The sequence below is a fragment of the Apis cerana genome, linkage group LG1 (genome assembly GCF_029169275.1).
Source record: "Apis cerana isolate GH-2021 linkage group LG1, AcerK_1.0, whole genome shotgun sequence".
Classification (NCBI taxonomy): Eukaryota; Metazoa; Arthropoda; class Insecta; order Hymenoptera; family Apidae; genus Apis; species Apis cerana.
Genome location: NC_083852.1, coordinates 8,524,227 through 8,540,059, shown reverse-complemented (window position 1 = coordinate 8,540,059; position 15,833 = coordinate 8,524,227). Strand labels below are relative to the sequence as shown.

Sequence of the window (15,833 nt, the reverse complement as noted above, 5' to 3'; positions counted from 1 at the left end):
CTAGTCAGAGACCACTATTCTATTATGAAAACTTATGCTATTAAATACATTTATATCATTCTTTTTGTAAAGACATATAAGATATACTGCCAAATAAGTATAAAGAAACAACTATTATATTATTATTATCACACTTAAAAAAAGTAATTTGAAAAAAACAGTATAACAACAAAATATCATCATACTATTAATTAAAAAAAAAAATTTTAAAAACTTAAAATTAAATAAGATTTAAAAAAATTTAATTGTTTCTGGTGGTCATCTGATGATTAATTAAAAGTATTTTTTGTATTATTTCAAAAAATTAAATCTGATATAAATAGTATTAAAACTGTGTGATGATAGTAAGAATTTAAAGAATCATTTATGTAGGTTGTCAAACTTTGTACAAAAATAAATTTTTATATAAGCATATATATTTATATTTTGTACAGTTTTATTTGATTGTAATGAAAAAAATGATTTTATATGTATAAATTTCAGTAAAGCACAAAACATTTATATGATTTTTATATAGTAAGCACAGTAATTTCTTCACGACTTTTTCAATTAAAAAAATGGAGAATACGTTGGTATATAAGTATTAATTGTGTGAAATAAAATGAAATAAAATAAATATACTTTTAAAAATAAACATAAGAACTACGACATCGTTAACAAAATAGTATTATCGTTAATAAAATTGTTTATATATAAGTGTATTATGTCATAATTATTATATTATATGCAACTTTATAATTTTGTATGTATACATAAATATATATATAGTATATATGTATAAATATTATATAATTACATATAGTACATACATATTCATATCGTGCGCGTGCGCATTTGTATGTGCTTAATGTATGTATATATATAAATATATATGTGTATATATGTATACATATAGTACATACATGCATATTTAAAATATTATAAAAACAATTTATCTCTTATTTGTAATTTTTATTGTTCCTTATCTTTCTTTCGAATATCTATAATTTACTTACAAATAATACATATGTATATGTATACGTTTTCTATAGATTAAATTACATTTTAATCATATTTTAATATATCTTTTTATCTTTAATATGTTTAAAATATATCTTTTTATTTTTAATATATTTTAAATATATTATTTCGATTAATTATTTTTGGTATTCTGTATTTGATAATATTAATCTATGTTAGAGATATATTTATTATAAATATTTTACATATGCAATATTTTACTGCATGTTATAAATGGATAAAAAAAATTGAAATATATATAAAATAATAATTTTAAAAATATGTTATTTATATAAATATTATTTTTCAAAACTATAATTGAACTATATGGATTATTAAATATGTAAAATTTTTTTAAATTTTATTTCAGTTTTTTAACGTTGCTTCAATAGTTGGCAATTGACTCTTGATATGAAATAGAAATATCACTAGGGAAAATTACTAAGCAGTAAGTCTCGACAGGTGTTTTGTACAGGTGTTCAGTCGGACAGTGGCGCGTATTCGCGTGTTCAGTACATATCTTGTATCTTCGGCACAATAAAGTAATTGATATTAAACAAATATAAAAAAAAAATGTGAAATTTTTCATTTAAAATTTTTAAAAATGTCTCGGTTATGGTGTGATGTGATAGATTCGAAATATCGTGAAAGGTGATCGTTATTAAGAATAATATTTCCATACGAAAGATCAACGGCAGACATCGTGGGATATTGCAGTTGGATATTATGCTAATCACGTTACGATCAGAATGCGAGAAGAAGAACTTGAGATATCACTCAAGGTGATCAAAAGATTAATTTTCATTTTTAATATTTTTTAATATTATATATTTTCGTTTAATATCTTTATATAATAATATATCACATTTTTATATTAATGTATCACATTACATTTTTAATGAACGAAATAAATTCACGCATTTTTAGATATGGATTAATAATTTAATTTAAAAAAATAAATTATTTATGCATACCAGACATAACATACTTATATGTACATTTATTATTTTGAAGGTAAAAAATAATAAAATTATATTTAAAATCAAATATTAATAGATTTTGAGTAAAACTATTTTAGTAAGATTTACATTAAATTTCAAATCAAATTTCGGAAATGCGTATGCGCAGTGATAAATTTACATTACGAATATACATATAATGTAACAAACCGGCTTATTACATTTTAGGTTAAGAGTAATATTTTTTCATTTCTATTAAAAATTAAATAAGAATGAATAACAAAAATAATTATGAACAAAAGTGTAGAGAAATAGAAAATATATATATATAAAAATTATTATGTACATGCATATTAATACAATTTCAGAAGTAAAATATTTACAAAAATGGCATTTGTTTTAAATAGAAACTGATAAATTTATTTTAAATTTATAATATTTAAAAAGTTCAAATCATTTTTAAACAACTTCAATAGAAATAAAATAATTCTAATTAGAAAATAATATTAATATATATAAATAAAAGAATATATATATTTTTATTTTTCAAAAATTATAAAAGATATATAGATATAAAGATATATAAATATATAGATTAGTATTTGTTAACATTATTTAATCTTGTTTCATTAATTGCAATTTCTTATTTGATTATAAAGGAATGTATTGATATTTTCATAAATATATAATTTTAATTTTGTTCTTAAAACAGTGCGTGCATGCATCGTATTTTATTTCGTATTTTATTTCGTTATAAAAAAAATAAGTAAAAAAAATAATTCACTTATCAATAGAATGTTATGTTTATTATCTTATAATAATACTAAATTTAATTAAATAATTTCTATTTTAATTCATTTAAAATTGTTTTTGAATAATATGAGAATAATTTTTTTGATTGTTTTCATTAAAATTTATTAATAATAATATGCTTTTTATATCGTTATATAATGTTTTATAATAACATAGATGTAATTCTTTTTTTTCACTATGTGATCTTTAATTATGTAAAATGATTCTTTATAAGTTTTTTATATTTAAGCAAAAGAATAATTTAATTTTAAAAAATATTTCTTATTTAATTTAAGAAAAGAAATTTTAATCTGATTTAATTATTTTAAGCTTTATCGTGTTATTCGAATAATAGTTTTTTAATAGAAATATAAAAAAAATTTATTTTTTCGTTTGAAAAATTTTTAGAAAGAATTGATTGCATGATTGCATATTGTTTTTTTCTACTTTCTTTTATGATTTTAGTGATAAATTCATAGAAATTAAATTATTAATATAATGAAATTACTATCATTATTTAAGATTATAATTAATTATACTTTTTCTAATATTGAACAATAAAATTAAAAATAAGATTATATGAGAAATTTATGAGAAAATTAATTGGAATAATTAATTTAATTGGAATATTCGTCTTCAATAAATGTTTCAAAATCGTATTTAGAAATTATAATTATTCAGATCCAAAGAAAGAATACTCATTAGTTATATAACGTTTTAAATTGACTAAATCGTTTATGGTAAATACTAAAAAAATTGATATATATTCTGTATCGGAATATTTTTTATGAATATTTTCAATTTACGAAAATAAAAGTTTCCAAAATATATATAAAAATATATATTGAGACGTTTTTTTTTATCTATATATGTATTACAGTATAAAATATATTTATTTGTACAATTTAATATATATATATTTACATAGTACACTTTTAAAAAATAATTTTACAATATTTTATCAATATAAAATAATGTGATATATATGTAAATTTTAAAATAGAATGATAATCTATGCAAAAAAATATCTTTCATTAATATTTTACATATTTTTATAAATAGTAAATGTAATAAAAATTCATAGAAAATGATTTCTTTTTGCTAAATTTAAATATTATCTTTATTTTATTAAATTGTTTGATCTGTAAATATATTTTAATTTAAACATAAAACCTTATTATTATAAAATTATAAAAAAATATTTTATGCAAATGTTTTATTAAAAAAATTTTAATTAAATTTAAAATTTGTTGTTTTCTTTCAGCATGTTGTTTTCATCATAAAATTTTATTTATGTATAGATTGAATGTAGAAATTATTTTAAGTTTAATTATAGAACATTTAATTTCAGAAATTATATTGCAATTTCAAACAATATTATTATTTCAATGTTCCGAAATTCAAATAAATATATAATAAATATTCAATGTAGAAATTATGCATAAATCTTATTGATGTTATTTCAAATTTTTGATATTTTTAATATGATATTTGTATTTTTTATATTAAATATTTATCATTAATATTTAATTTTATGAACATTGTATTTATTAAAATATATCGAATTTTCATTTATAAATCCACATATATAAATTTCAACAAAAGCTCGATCTCAAGGATTGGATCACGTTAGGCCCTTATCGATTTAACCTACTTCTTTCTATAGGAAGAACCGTTATCTCGATTTTAATAGAATTTTTTGAAATATTTTAATGAATATAATTTATTAGAATTTTTAAATTTTTAAGAAATTTAATTCAATATATTATACACAATATATTGTAAAAAAATATAAAATGGAACTTTTAATAATATTTTATTCGTTAAAATCGGTTATTAAACTATTGCATATAAAATTATCTCGTTTAATAATGACACTAATAACTTGCATCAATAAAAAATGATAGCACATCTTTGATATTGATGAGAATATGTTCATAATGAAGTGTTTCCTCTTTTTCTTTACTTGAAATTATAGTCGACTAATAACTGTACATGAAAAACTGTTAATCAACCTGAAATCATAAAAGATATTTGCACACAGTTTAACTAAATTTTTTTCTTTGTTATTTTACTTGCTTTTATTATTGCTTTTTATTTTATTGCTTTTTTTTATATTTTCATATTTTCTGTGTTTCGAAGACTAAACGATTTTTGTTTTATCGATCATTCTACTTAAAATATTATAAGCCATTATATTCATTAATTCATTAAATGAATCTTTATGCTCGAGGTTCTAATCTTTTTAATATACGATAAGAGTATTGACTCTTATAATATATAAATATTATCATTTATCATATTTGATTGATTTAAAACAATACTAATGACAATATTGAATGCAATAATATTCGATATTATCTACATCATTATTATATAAAATCGTTAACAATTGAACATATTCTAAAAAAAAAAAAAAAATAGTGCATGCTGTGTAATGAATTTTAATATTTAACAATATTATGAATGTCCTATATAATTTTTGATTGAAAAAAATCTCTTTTGAATATTTTTATCAATATTTTTATCGTTTTCTTCGTATTTAAATGTGTTGTTATTTTGTATTTGCAATCAAATGATATATTTATTGATCGACGAAATACAATTTCGATATCAAAGAAAACATATCATTTTTATAGAATTAAATTTATTCTTTTGTTAATAATAATTTTTACAAATGTATTACGGCTATTAATATCATTGCTATTATCTTCGTTGACATTACTCAATTGTTATAATTTTTTGTTATTATTTTTTGAATGAACAATTTATATTATATATTCTATTATTATATTTTTATATCGATCAATCATTTTATAATTGATTAATAAGAAAGTTGCGCGAGAAATTAGTTACAGGTTCTATGCTCTTTCTTGCTTGTCTCGATCTACAGATTTTAGAAAGTCCATCTTTCATATGATCATATCTTCTGTATAATTTGAAATTGTTCGTAATGGCAAATAGTGGAATTGTTTGCAAAAAAATTTATTGAAATCGATGATACGAGTTTTAATCCAGAAAGCAATCGAGAATTTTAATCAGAGAGCATCAAATGTATGTAGAAATTTTTATTTACAGGTGGTGATAGTAGGTAATGGAGCAGTAGGGAAATCGTCAATGATCCAAAGATTTTGTAAAGGTACTTACACAAGGGATTATAAAAAAACGATTGGTGTGGATTTTTTGGAACGGCAAATCGAGTAAGTAAAAATATAATAAAAAAAATCCTTTATTATTATTTTTTTTAATAAAACTTTAAGATTAATTATAAATAAAATGACCAGCTATGTTTAACACTTTAAAAATACCAAGAACGATGGACTATATCAACAGCTTTTCTTTTTATTATAATCAGAATCTTTATTAGAACAATTGAGAAAAATTTGTTTAAACGAGCTTCGTGATTGATAACAGTGTCTATACCTGTTTGGATGATAAAAAATATTTTATCCGTTTTGCTAATCTCGATGAAAAAAATTCATCATAATATTCTATCTCACTTTTTTATATATAAAAAATAGTTGGTATGTAAAATGTATAATGAAATTTGAAATTCCTTCGATCAGTCGGGAACTCGATCTCATTTAGTTGCTCGTGTATTATTTATCATAGGCCTTGAAATGATTGTTTTTTCAGAAAATTCTTATATCTATGAATATGGATGATCGAAATAATTACATTACGCAATATAAGGGAAAAATCATAAAGAATCGAATATTTATTTTTAGATAGATTTTTATATCCCTTTATACATTCAAAAAAATTATCTCACGAAGGAACAAGAATATTAATATCAAACATGGAACATAAAAATTCGTTTTCACGCTACGTCGGTCAATAATTAAAGACCATGTTAAAGAAGAATGTATAATAGGCATATTCTGCTTTGCATATATACTTACATATTCTTCTATAATTGCATTATATGGAAAAATGATTTTCTCTTCTCGTTAATTATGGATTTATCGTTTTCCAAAAAACTAATGAAACAATTTCCTATTATCCTTTAACTTCAATTTCAATTGCGAAAATTATTATTAAAGTTAGTATATCTAATTAAACCGTTATTGGATTTATTTAATGACATTCATAATATGTTTCCATTATTGCTTCAATTATTAAAAAGAAATTATTTTTATTTTAATAGTAAATATATTTTAAACGTATGTTTTTCTTATAAATTTTTCTAATAAATTTTTCTAATAAATTGTTTATCTTACAATTAAACGATAAATAAATTTTATATTTTTTATTTATTTTTTTGAAATCACGAATGGTTCTTCAAATTATCCACGATTATACGAATATTTTAATAAGATTAATTAGATTTTCAAAAATTCTTATGTAATCGAAATTACATTACGAATTTATTATTTTTTTATTTAAATGTTAAATATTTTGCGTACAGTTACATATAGACAAACAGCAAAACGTTTTTCTAAGAACAAGCGTATGTTTCTAGGTCCCTGAGAAATGCGCATGTTATTCGTCTCGACACAAGCTATCGTGGGATACTTCCTGATGCACATTTGCTCCGCGATAATCGTGGTCGCCTTTTTAAGAAGACTTTAAACTACTTTTTGCACCTTCTTTCTTCCAGCGCAATGCACAAAAGAAAAAAAACAACCAGAAAAAATTGACAAATCGTATGTTATATATAAAGGTCTATACAAGATCAATTATAACGAAATAATTTAACAAACAATTCTTAAAATATTTTATTATGATCGACAGATTTAATCAAATGGTAGTTTGAAATCATTGGTTTTCAGTTCGTGTTAATGAAAGCACTATAACTGTAAATCTTTTAAGTAATGAATGAAAGGTTGGAATTAATTACGGAATTAAATCAAATAACGGAATGCTAAGACGTTCAATCTTGCGCAAATCTTTGTGGACTCGTTTGAAAGAAACGCGGTCGAGTTTTCTCTTTTCCCTTTTCACACATCTTAAGTAGATCGAGGATTTTAAGTCAGACCGGTATTTTGCAACAAATATCGATACAAACTTTTAAAATTTTAAAATTTTTAAATTTTCCGATATTATGCTATGCATATGTTTTATAGGTTCTTTTTTTTCTCAAGAAAAAGAAAAAAGAAAATAATACAAATTCATACATATATTATACATTTTAAGTATAATATACCGCTACCGATGACCTTGGTCACGACAGCCTTTCATCCAACTTTATTTAATTTGCACGTTTTACATGTATATATATTCATTCGGTTGAGAAATATTTTATAGCCAAACATGCACGTCCTCAATCCATGATTTTTACATAGAAATTCTATGATTCGATAACACATTATGAAAAAAAAAATGTTATTTTCTTATTAATAAATCGGAATACTTATTTTTCGTTTCATTATCTAATATTTAAATATTATTTTTAATGTATTTTTATTTAAATATCGTTGATGAAAATACATGTCAAAAGAAAAAAGATAAATATATAATTTCTGTAGAACACTAATAACGATATTTAGTGGTCGCCGAATTGAATCTAGTTGACAGAAATTCTCCAGTAAGATATATATGGCACACTAGGAATGCTATGTAAAAAACCATTTACGTATAAATCATTTCATTGTCCGTTCTGAAGCAGCGTTTATGAAGCAATGTTACGTCCATGCTATATTTTCAAAAGCTTGAACATATTGTAAATCATTTTAATCGATTTACAAAATATCAAGAAAATAGAGAATATCCTCAAAATATAATAGAAGTCTATTTATTAAAAATTTTAATTAGAAATTTTAGTTAATATCTGATTTTTTCAATTTAAATTTTTATTGATTGAATCTAATTATTCACGAGTACTTCTATTATTTCAGTAAAAAATCATGTATAATAGGAAGAATAATATAGATCATTTAGAAATGAAATTGATTAATTCCATTTTTTATAAATTCTTAATTTTAAATCCAAAAATATATGATTTAATTTAGAAAAGTTTTCCAATTATCCTAAAAAAAATAAGAAAAATAATCTTGTTGTTTTATAGAGTGGATGGAGAGGATGTAAGACTGATGCTATGGGATACTGCTGGTCAGGAGGAATTCGACGCAATCACTGCAGCTTATTATCGCGGCGCCCATGCCTGCGTCCTCGCTTATTCAGCGACCGACAGAGATTCCTTCGACGCCATTCCTTCGTGGAAACAGAAGGTACGACTCTCGTGCACATGAGACATACACACTATGCTGAACCGGTGCAAGCACGTTTCCGTAGGTAGTCACGACGGATGGTGGAATGTGAAAGTGAAGGTGCCATTAAAGCAGGGGGCTGATTTTAAGTCGCTCCACGACTGAATATTTCTACAGGTAGCAACACACCGGTCTTAGATTGTTTTGCAAAAATATGATTCTTAGAATTATATTTTGTTTAAAAGAGAATCGATTATAGATATAAATTTATATTTATGAGATATATGGTGCTTTTTATTCTTAATCTTATTTCATTATACCGAGTAATAATTTTATTTTTTGACTATCCTATTGCATATACTTTAATCAATATATTCTATATACATAATTGTTAAATTATTTTTTAAAACATCAGTCATATTTTATTTTTATCAAATAAAAATAATCTTAAATGATTTAGAAACTTTGTAATTCTTTTTAAAACATTATATAAAATAATTTATAACAAATATACTTGTAATAAACATATAATCTTAAAATGACTTAAACAAATCAAAAATTGAATTTTTCATCGATATACTTTTTAGTTTCCGTCTACTATCACATAAAATGAGTTAGTAGAGAATAATTATTGGCGTATGTAAATACCATCGATGATGCTTTAAAGATATATACTTTTTTATAAAATTTTATACGGTGTTTTTTAATTATCTCTTTTTTGTGATTATATTTTGAACAAAATAATATGGTATTTCAAAAATTCTAATAATTTAATCTGTATTTTTAATAATTAATTTAATTTAATATAAAAACTCTATATAAATATAGAAAAAACATAAAATTTAAAAAAAAATTAATAGATGTGTTATGAAATATTATAATAAAATAATATATATATATATATATATATATATATATATATATATATATATATATATATTGATCTTAATAATATTAATAATCAATATTTGATTATTTATAACGAAAAATTCTGATTATAATTCGAAATCATTGAACATTCTCTTGAATTTCTTTCATAGAAACTTGTACACTTTTTTTTTTCTTTTCGGAAAAACACAACTATGTAAATAAATGTCATTGCGAATTGTATTTTATTCAGATATAATTTTTCTACAAATTTAAACTAATTAAATAAAACTGTATATTGTATTTCAAATTAATTTAATGATAGTTTTTTCCCTTTCTTTTTTGACCGCTTAAAATATAAATACTTTCTTAATATTAATTAAAAGAAAAAAATTTTGAATTCTGATTCGCAGACTAATAAAAACAACGATCTGTTTTTTTCAGGTGAAAAATGAGTGCGGTGAAATTCCCACAGTTCTTGTACAAAATAAGATGGACCTTGTTGATCAATGTGTCATTGATTTGTAAGCCTAACATCTAGTTTGCTTAATTAATAGTGCAATTTCAAATAATCTCAAGCATAGTACTGTTTCAGAGATGAAGCTGAGAAGCTTGGTCATATCCTAGGTTGTAAACTTTTAAGAACATCAGTGAAAGAGGATGTCGGAGTTATGAGCGTTTTCCGGCATTTGGCATCACGATGTCTTCACGAAATGCGTCGCTGTGATGACGATTATCAGGACGATTTAAGATTATACTCTGCCGGACCTAGATCTCCTTCTGTAATAAGTAACTACTTTTTACTTTTTTCTTATTCTTTCGTGTGATGTGTAATATTCCTCAATGCAATAGTTATATATTTAATTCTTCAATACTTTCATTCTGCTGTAGACTTATTATTCTATAACAGGAAAAATATTTTGATAAATAAAAGATATAGATTTTATTTCAAGAAATCTAAACAAATATCTTTTTATATTATCATACATGAATCTAATTAGAAGTTTTATTAATTAGAAGTTATTTTCAGGATACTAAGATATAATACAAGAAAAATAAATGTGATGTATATCGATAAAATAATACATAATCGGTTCACTAAACCGATATAAAAATTATAGTCATATAATAATAAAGCTAGTTTTTGGACGATTAAAAATAAAAAATTTTATTTTCATATTTTAATATTTTATATTTTAATATTTTTTTCAATATAACATTTAATAATTTTTTAATAAATTATTTTTATAAATTTACTTATAATTTAATTTTAATAAAATAAAGTTAAAAGATTTTAAAATCGATCTAACAATTTCTTGTAAACTAAAGATTCATTCGTTTCAGACGTGTGTTGAAGAACATAGAAAATTGAAAATGAATGATATCGTTGACCGCGATTTGCATTGGCTATTAAACACATTGATTTGTACAAATAAGAACAATGGAATAGTGTTGATTCAGCGTGTGGCCGATTCAACATAGATGCTGACCAATTGTTTTAACCGGTAATACGTAACTGTGTGAAAAAAACAGTGTGTCTTTCTTGGAAACTGCTTGAGAAAATGCATAATGTATTAACTATATTGGATATGTATCCTTGTATTTAGCTTGAATTGATTCTATTGATTTTATTGATATATCATCATTATATTCGTGACTCTTTAATGTATTTTTTATTTCAAATCTGAAAATATTTTAGAATTAAAATATTATCAGAATTAATTTATCATGGATAAAAATGAAAAAAACATTAAGAGATTTTTTTTTGTTCAATTTAAATTGAGATTTAAAAGATGATGATAAATTTATCATTGATATTGTATTTTATTAATCAGTTATATAATATAATGAAATCTATAGGTAAACTAACAATCTAATAAATTTGTAATTTTTTTTGAAGAAAATAATTACTTAAATAAAAAATATATGAAACAATTTTAAATAATATTTTTTAAAATATAAATAATTTTTTTCTATAAGATTTATCTTAAAAAAGAGAAGTATGAACAATTTAAAAATGTTTAAATATGATTTTAAATATGTAATGTTTTTTGGAAATTAAGTATGAAATCTTTATATCATTGAATTGATTTTTAATATTTTAATTATTAATGTGATTGATATTTCTTTTTAATGTTTTAATGTTCTTTTTAATTTCTTTTTAATTGAACATAAATAGAGAAAATTATACAATATAATAATTACTCGAATATAATTAATTTATTTGTAAACATAAATTCTACAAATTGTTTATAGAATATATAGTATTTACAGAAGTAACAAAATATTTTAATTAGTATGTATAAAACAATTTGAAGTATATATCTATGTAATATAATTTTTAACATTAATGTGTGAATGTGAAATTTTAATAGAAGATATCTTTATCTCTCTCTCTATCTTTCTAGATCTTTAATAATTTTGTAATTTATGAAAATATATACATACATACATACATACATACATATATGTATATATATATATGTTGTAGGCGCATTTAGTCCAAATGGATCCACATGTGCTCGGAGTATGGGGAATGGTACCATAGTTTTGCGGTCAGGAGCCAAGACAAAGAATCATAAGAAAAGGAATTTTGTAAAAAATGCTTGTAGATTGCTTTAGTCTTTGTATGGATAAATATGTGAAAACTATATGTAATATGTAAAAACTATAATGAATGCTTTAACCATGTACAGATTGATATATTCATATTTATAAGATATAAATAATTTTCATTTCAATATTTCGACAAATTGATTTAAGATTATTATAAAATACGCACAACATAAAGTATCAAAAACATAACAAGAAAAGATTAATGCAATTATCTTTAAACAATATTGTTATATCGATTAATTTGTAATATACACTTGCTTTGATTACATATAGAACTATCACTATATGTCTATAGTTTATTTCAATTACATATTGAATATTTATTATAATTATAAATGAAAAAATAATCCCAATTTATATAACTTTATTCAAATAGTTCTATTAAATAAAAAAAAAAGAATTTAGGAGATATAAAGTACAAAATAAAAAGAATTACATTAATAACATGAAATAAAAAAAAATTAATTCTCACATAAATTAAATAACTTTTGAAAATCTTGCCAAACTGTATATGAAATTCTTATTTTTTTTTTAATTTAAAATAATAAAAAAATATACTGAAACATTTTTATACATTGAATTTCTCTTATTGAATATTAATTTTTCTAAATATTTTAATGTTATTATGAATATATGTAAATACATTTCTTTTTGTTCCCTGTATGATTTTTTATTTCTCAATCAAATATATATCTTTTATAATCTCTATTAAAAACATAAAATTTTCATATTTTTCATATTTTTGTAAATATATTATTTGTATTGAAGATAAACATAGTGATGTTGACTGTTCACATATTAAATTAAGTTAAATTATAAATAATTAATAAAAAAATGATATAATTTTAAATATCATAATTGAATAAAATAGCATGTTTTTTTAAACGAATTTTAAAGAATTTCAAATTCTTAGAAAATATTGAAAAATAAATTAATTTATATATAAACAAATACTAATATAATGGTTAACCAAATATGCTAGTTTATAAGAAAGAAAATATTATTGATATAAACAATATTTTTTGTGAATGATAATGCAAGTTATTAATAAAAATAAAGCGTTATAATTTTTATATCTAATTATTTTTTTTAATCTATATTTTAATTTATATTAATATCTTAAGAAAATTGTAAAAAATTTACAAAGAAAAATAAATATTATAGAATGCATAAAAAATATATTTATATAAATTTTGATTTATTGTATTCTATTTAAGTTAAAAGTATTATATTATAGATTTTACTACATAAAAATAATAGATATTAAAATAAAAATTAAATTCTTGAATTTTTTTTATGAATTATATGGTTATTTTGAATTTCAAACTTGTATTAAAATTGAATTTGTATGTATCAGATGTAAAGAATATATTAATTAAATGTATAAAAAATGAATAAAAATTATATGTCTATGCACTATATCATATATTAATAATCATTTTAACGAAATAATTACATTATAACATGAAATAATTACATTAATAACATGAAATAAAAAAAAAGTTAATTCTCACATAAATTAAATAACTTTTGAAAATCTTGCTAAACTGTATATGAAATTCTTATTTTTTTTTATAATTGTAATATAAAGAAAATTATAAATTTTATATCAAATCTGATAACTTTATCTACGATAATATAATAAAGTTATAACTATTAATAACAATTAACATATTAAAAAGTCAAATCTATAATTATAATTTATATGTAATTTTCATTAACATTCCTTAATAGTTTTTTTATAGTAGGAAGCATTATTAAGTTTAAATACTTAAGATAATGATAAATTATAGATAATAACATAAGTATATCATATGTCAATCAGTAATCATATAAATATAATATCTACACAAAGAACAAATACTATAAAAATACTAATAATATGTTATATTTTTATATCTTTTAAAGAAAAAAGAAAATTAGGAGATATTTATTATTCACAATTAAATCATTAAAGACCAATGAATATAAAATGTCATGATTTACACACATTTATATTATTCATTTTTTTTCTTTTCAAATATTGATTCTAATAAAATTATTATTCTTAACATAGCTTTATTTTATTTATATATTATAACTATTTAAAACATACACAAACTTAGTTTTTATTAAAAAATTTTATGTGAATATATTATGTATGAAAATATTTTTTATATTAATTTTATATTTATACTTCCTACCATAATTAATGTTCAAATATAAATGTAATGTCTATTAAATCTTAGTTCTACATACAGTAAGATATAGAAACAATATATATAAAGAAAATAATTCACATTATATAATACTTTTTTTACATTTATCATAAAAATCATCATTGAATTATCATGAAGCACCCTGCCTTAAGTAACTTTTTGCAAATCTCCTTTAGAACTATTGCTCATTTAAGGAGTGATTTATTCAGTTTTCTTTAAAATCAATTATCTCCAATATAACTTCATAGTAATTGAACTGTGTGCATTTTATCAATATAATCTAATAATCCTTGTAATCTTTTTTTTATTCGTTTTTGATCATCCATAGTACATCCAAGAATTGCTGTTTCAAAATTTTTATCAGAATGCTCACCATTTTGTGAGGTACAAGCATTCATAAAAGATGCACAACGTTGTCGAGTTCCAGCTGGATCATTACGAAGACCAACAACTAAACTATCAATCAAACCATTTACCTAAATGAATCAATTTATATTGTTAATTATATTAAAAAATATATATAAATATATAATAATATGATTAATACTTGATGTAATGCTTCTTCTTGAATCTGATCACGTTGAATTTTAACCAATACATCAACTGTTAAACATCGCATAGACAATCTTTCAGCATATCTCAGCACATCATCTTTGTCAGCTATTTTTAAAAATAATATATAATTTTGAATATTCTTTTATAATTTATTTCATAGAAATATAAGAATAATATATTACATACTCATTAATTATATTCTTAATATATTCATATAATATAATGAAAATCTTTTTAAGATATTTCTAGATATATTAGAATCTTCTATTTTTAAAATATAAGTAAGATTAATACTTACTCTCTTCTAATGCACTAAGAATTTCATTGTTTCTAAGAGTATCTAAGGTTGTCAAGAGAGTATCCCTTTCTTCTTCGAGTCTCCAAGCATCTTTTCTCAATTGTTCTACATGTACTTCGATCTGATCAAGAAGGCTGAATAACCTGTCTTTTGGTTTTGTTAAACCATCACAATCCGCACTTTCCATAATATGTGGTAATGGACTATCCATTCTTTTTTTAATTTTTGAAACAATATTTCAATAACACAATTTCACGTAATTAAAAAATATGAAAAATTGATTTCAGTTGCAAGATACAATGCAAATGCACTAATCGCGTACAAATATATTCTCGGACTCTCGTTGCGTATACTGTACTCTTGTAATCGTGATATGAAAAGATGACTGACGGAGTATGTA

General features: G+C 21.1%; 2 protein-coding genes across 2 annotated transcripts; one reads left to right on the top strand and one right to left on the bottom strand.

Annotated features, from left to right (window-relative positions):
* Positions 1–940: 940 nt before the first annotated feature.
* Positions 941–12,579, top strand: LOC108002537 (ras-related protein Rab-23). The gene is given in 8 exon segments (XM_062082106.1): positions 941–1,781; positions 5,829–5,950; positions 7,213–7,360; positions 7,362–7,396; positions 8,758–8,920; positions 10,211–10,290; positions 10,362–10,555; positions 12,258–12,579. Coding segments are annotated over 8 exon segments (906 nt in total). The 5' UTR covers positions 941–1,748; the 3' UTR covers positions 12,389–12,579.
* Positions 11,968–15,827, bottom strand: LOC108002547 (BAG family molecular chaperone regulator 2). The gene is made up of 3 exons (XM_017064279.3): positions 15,434–15,827; positions 15,128–15,240; positions 11,968–15,056 (listed from the first exon to the last, which is right to left on the bottom strand). Exons 1-3 carry the CDS (start codon positions 15,642–15,644, stop codon positions 14,823–14,825), a joined length of 558 nt encoding a protein of 185 aa, XP_016919768.1. The 5' UTR covers positions 15,645–15,827; the 3' UTR covers positions 11,968–14,822.
* Positions 15,828–15,833: the final 6 nt, after the last annotated feature.

What these genes read in the sequence shown, in the direction of transcription:
- LOC108002547 (XM_017064279.3), bottom strand. Translation starts at nt 15,644, where the DNA reads ATGGATAGTCCATTACCACATATTATGGAAAGTGCGGATTGTGATGGT. An exon ending in TCTTAGTGCATTAGAAGAGA is followed by an intron (nt 15,241 to 15,433) that starts GTAAGTATTAAT and finishes TTTTAAAAATAG; the next exon opens with CTGACAAAGATGATGTGCTG. An exon ending in AAGAAGAAGCATTACATCAA is followed by an intron (nt 15,057 to 15,127) that starts GTATTAATCATA and finishes TGATTCATTTAG; the next exon opens with GTAAATGGTTTGATTGATAG.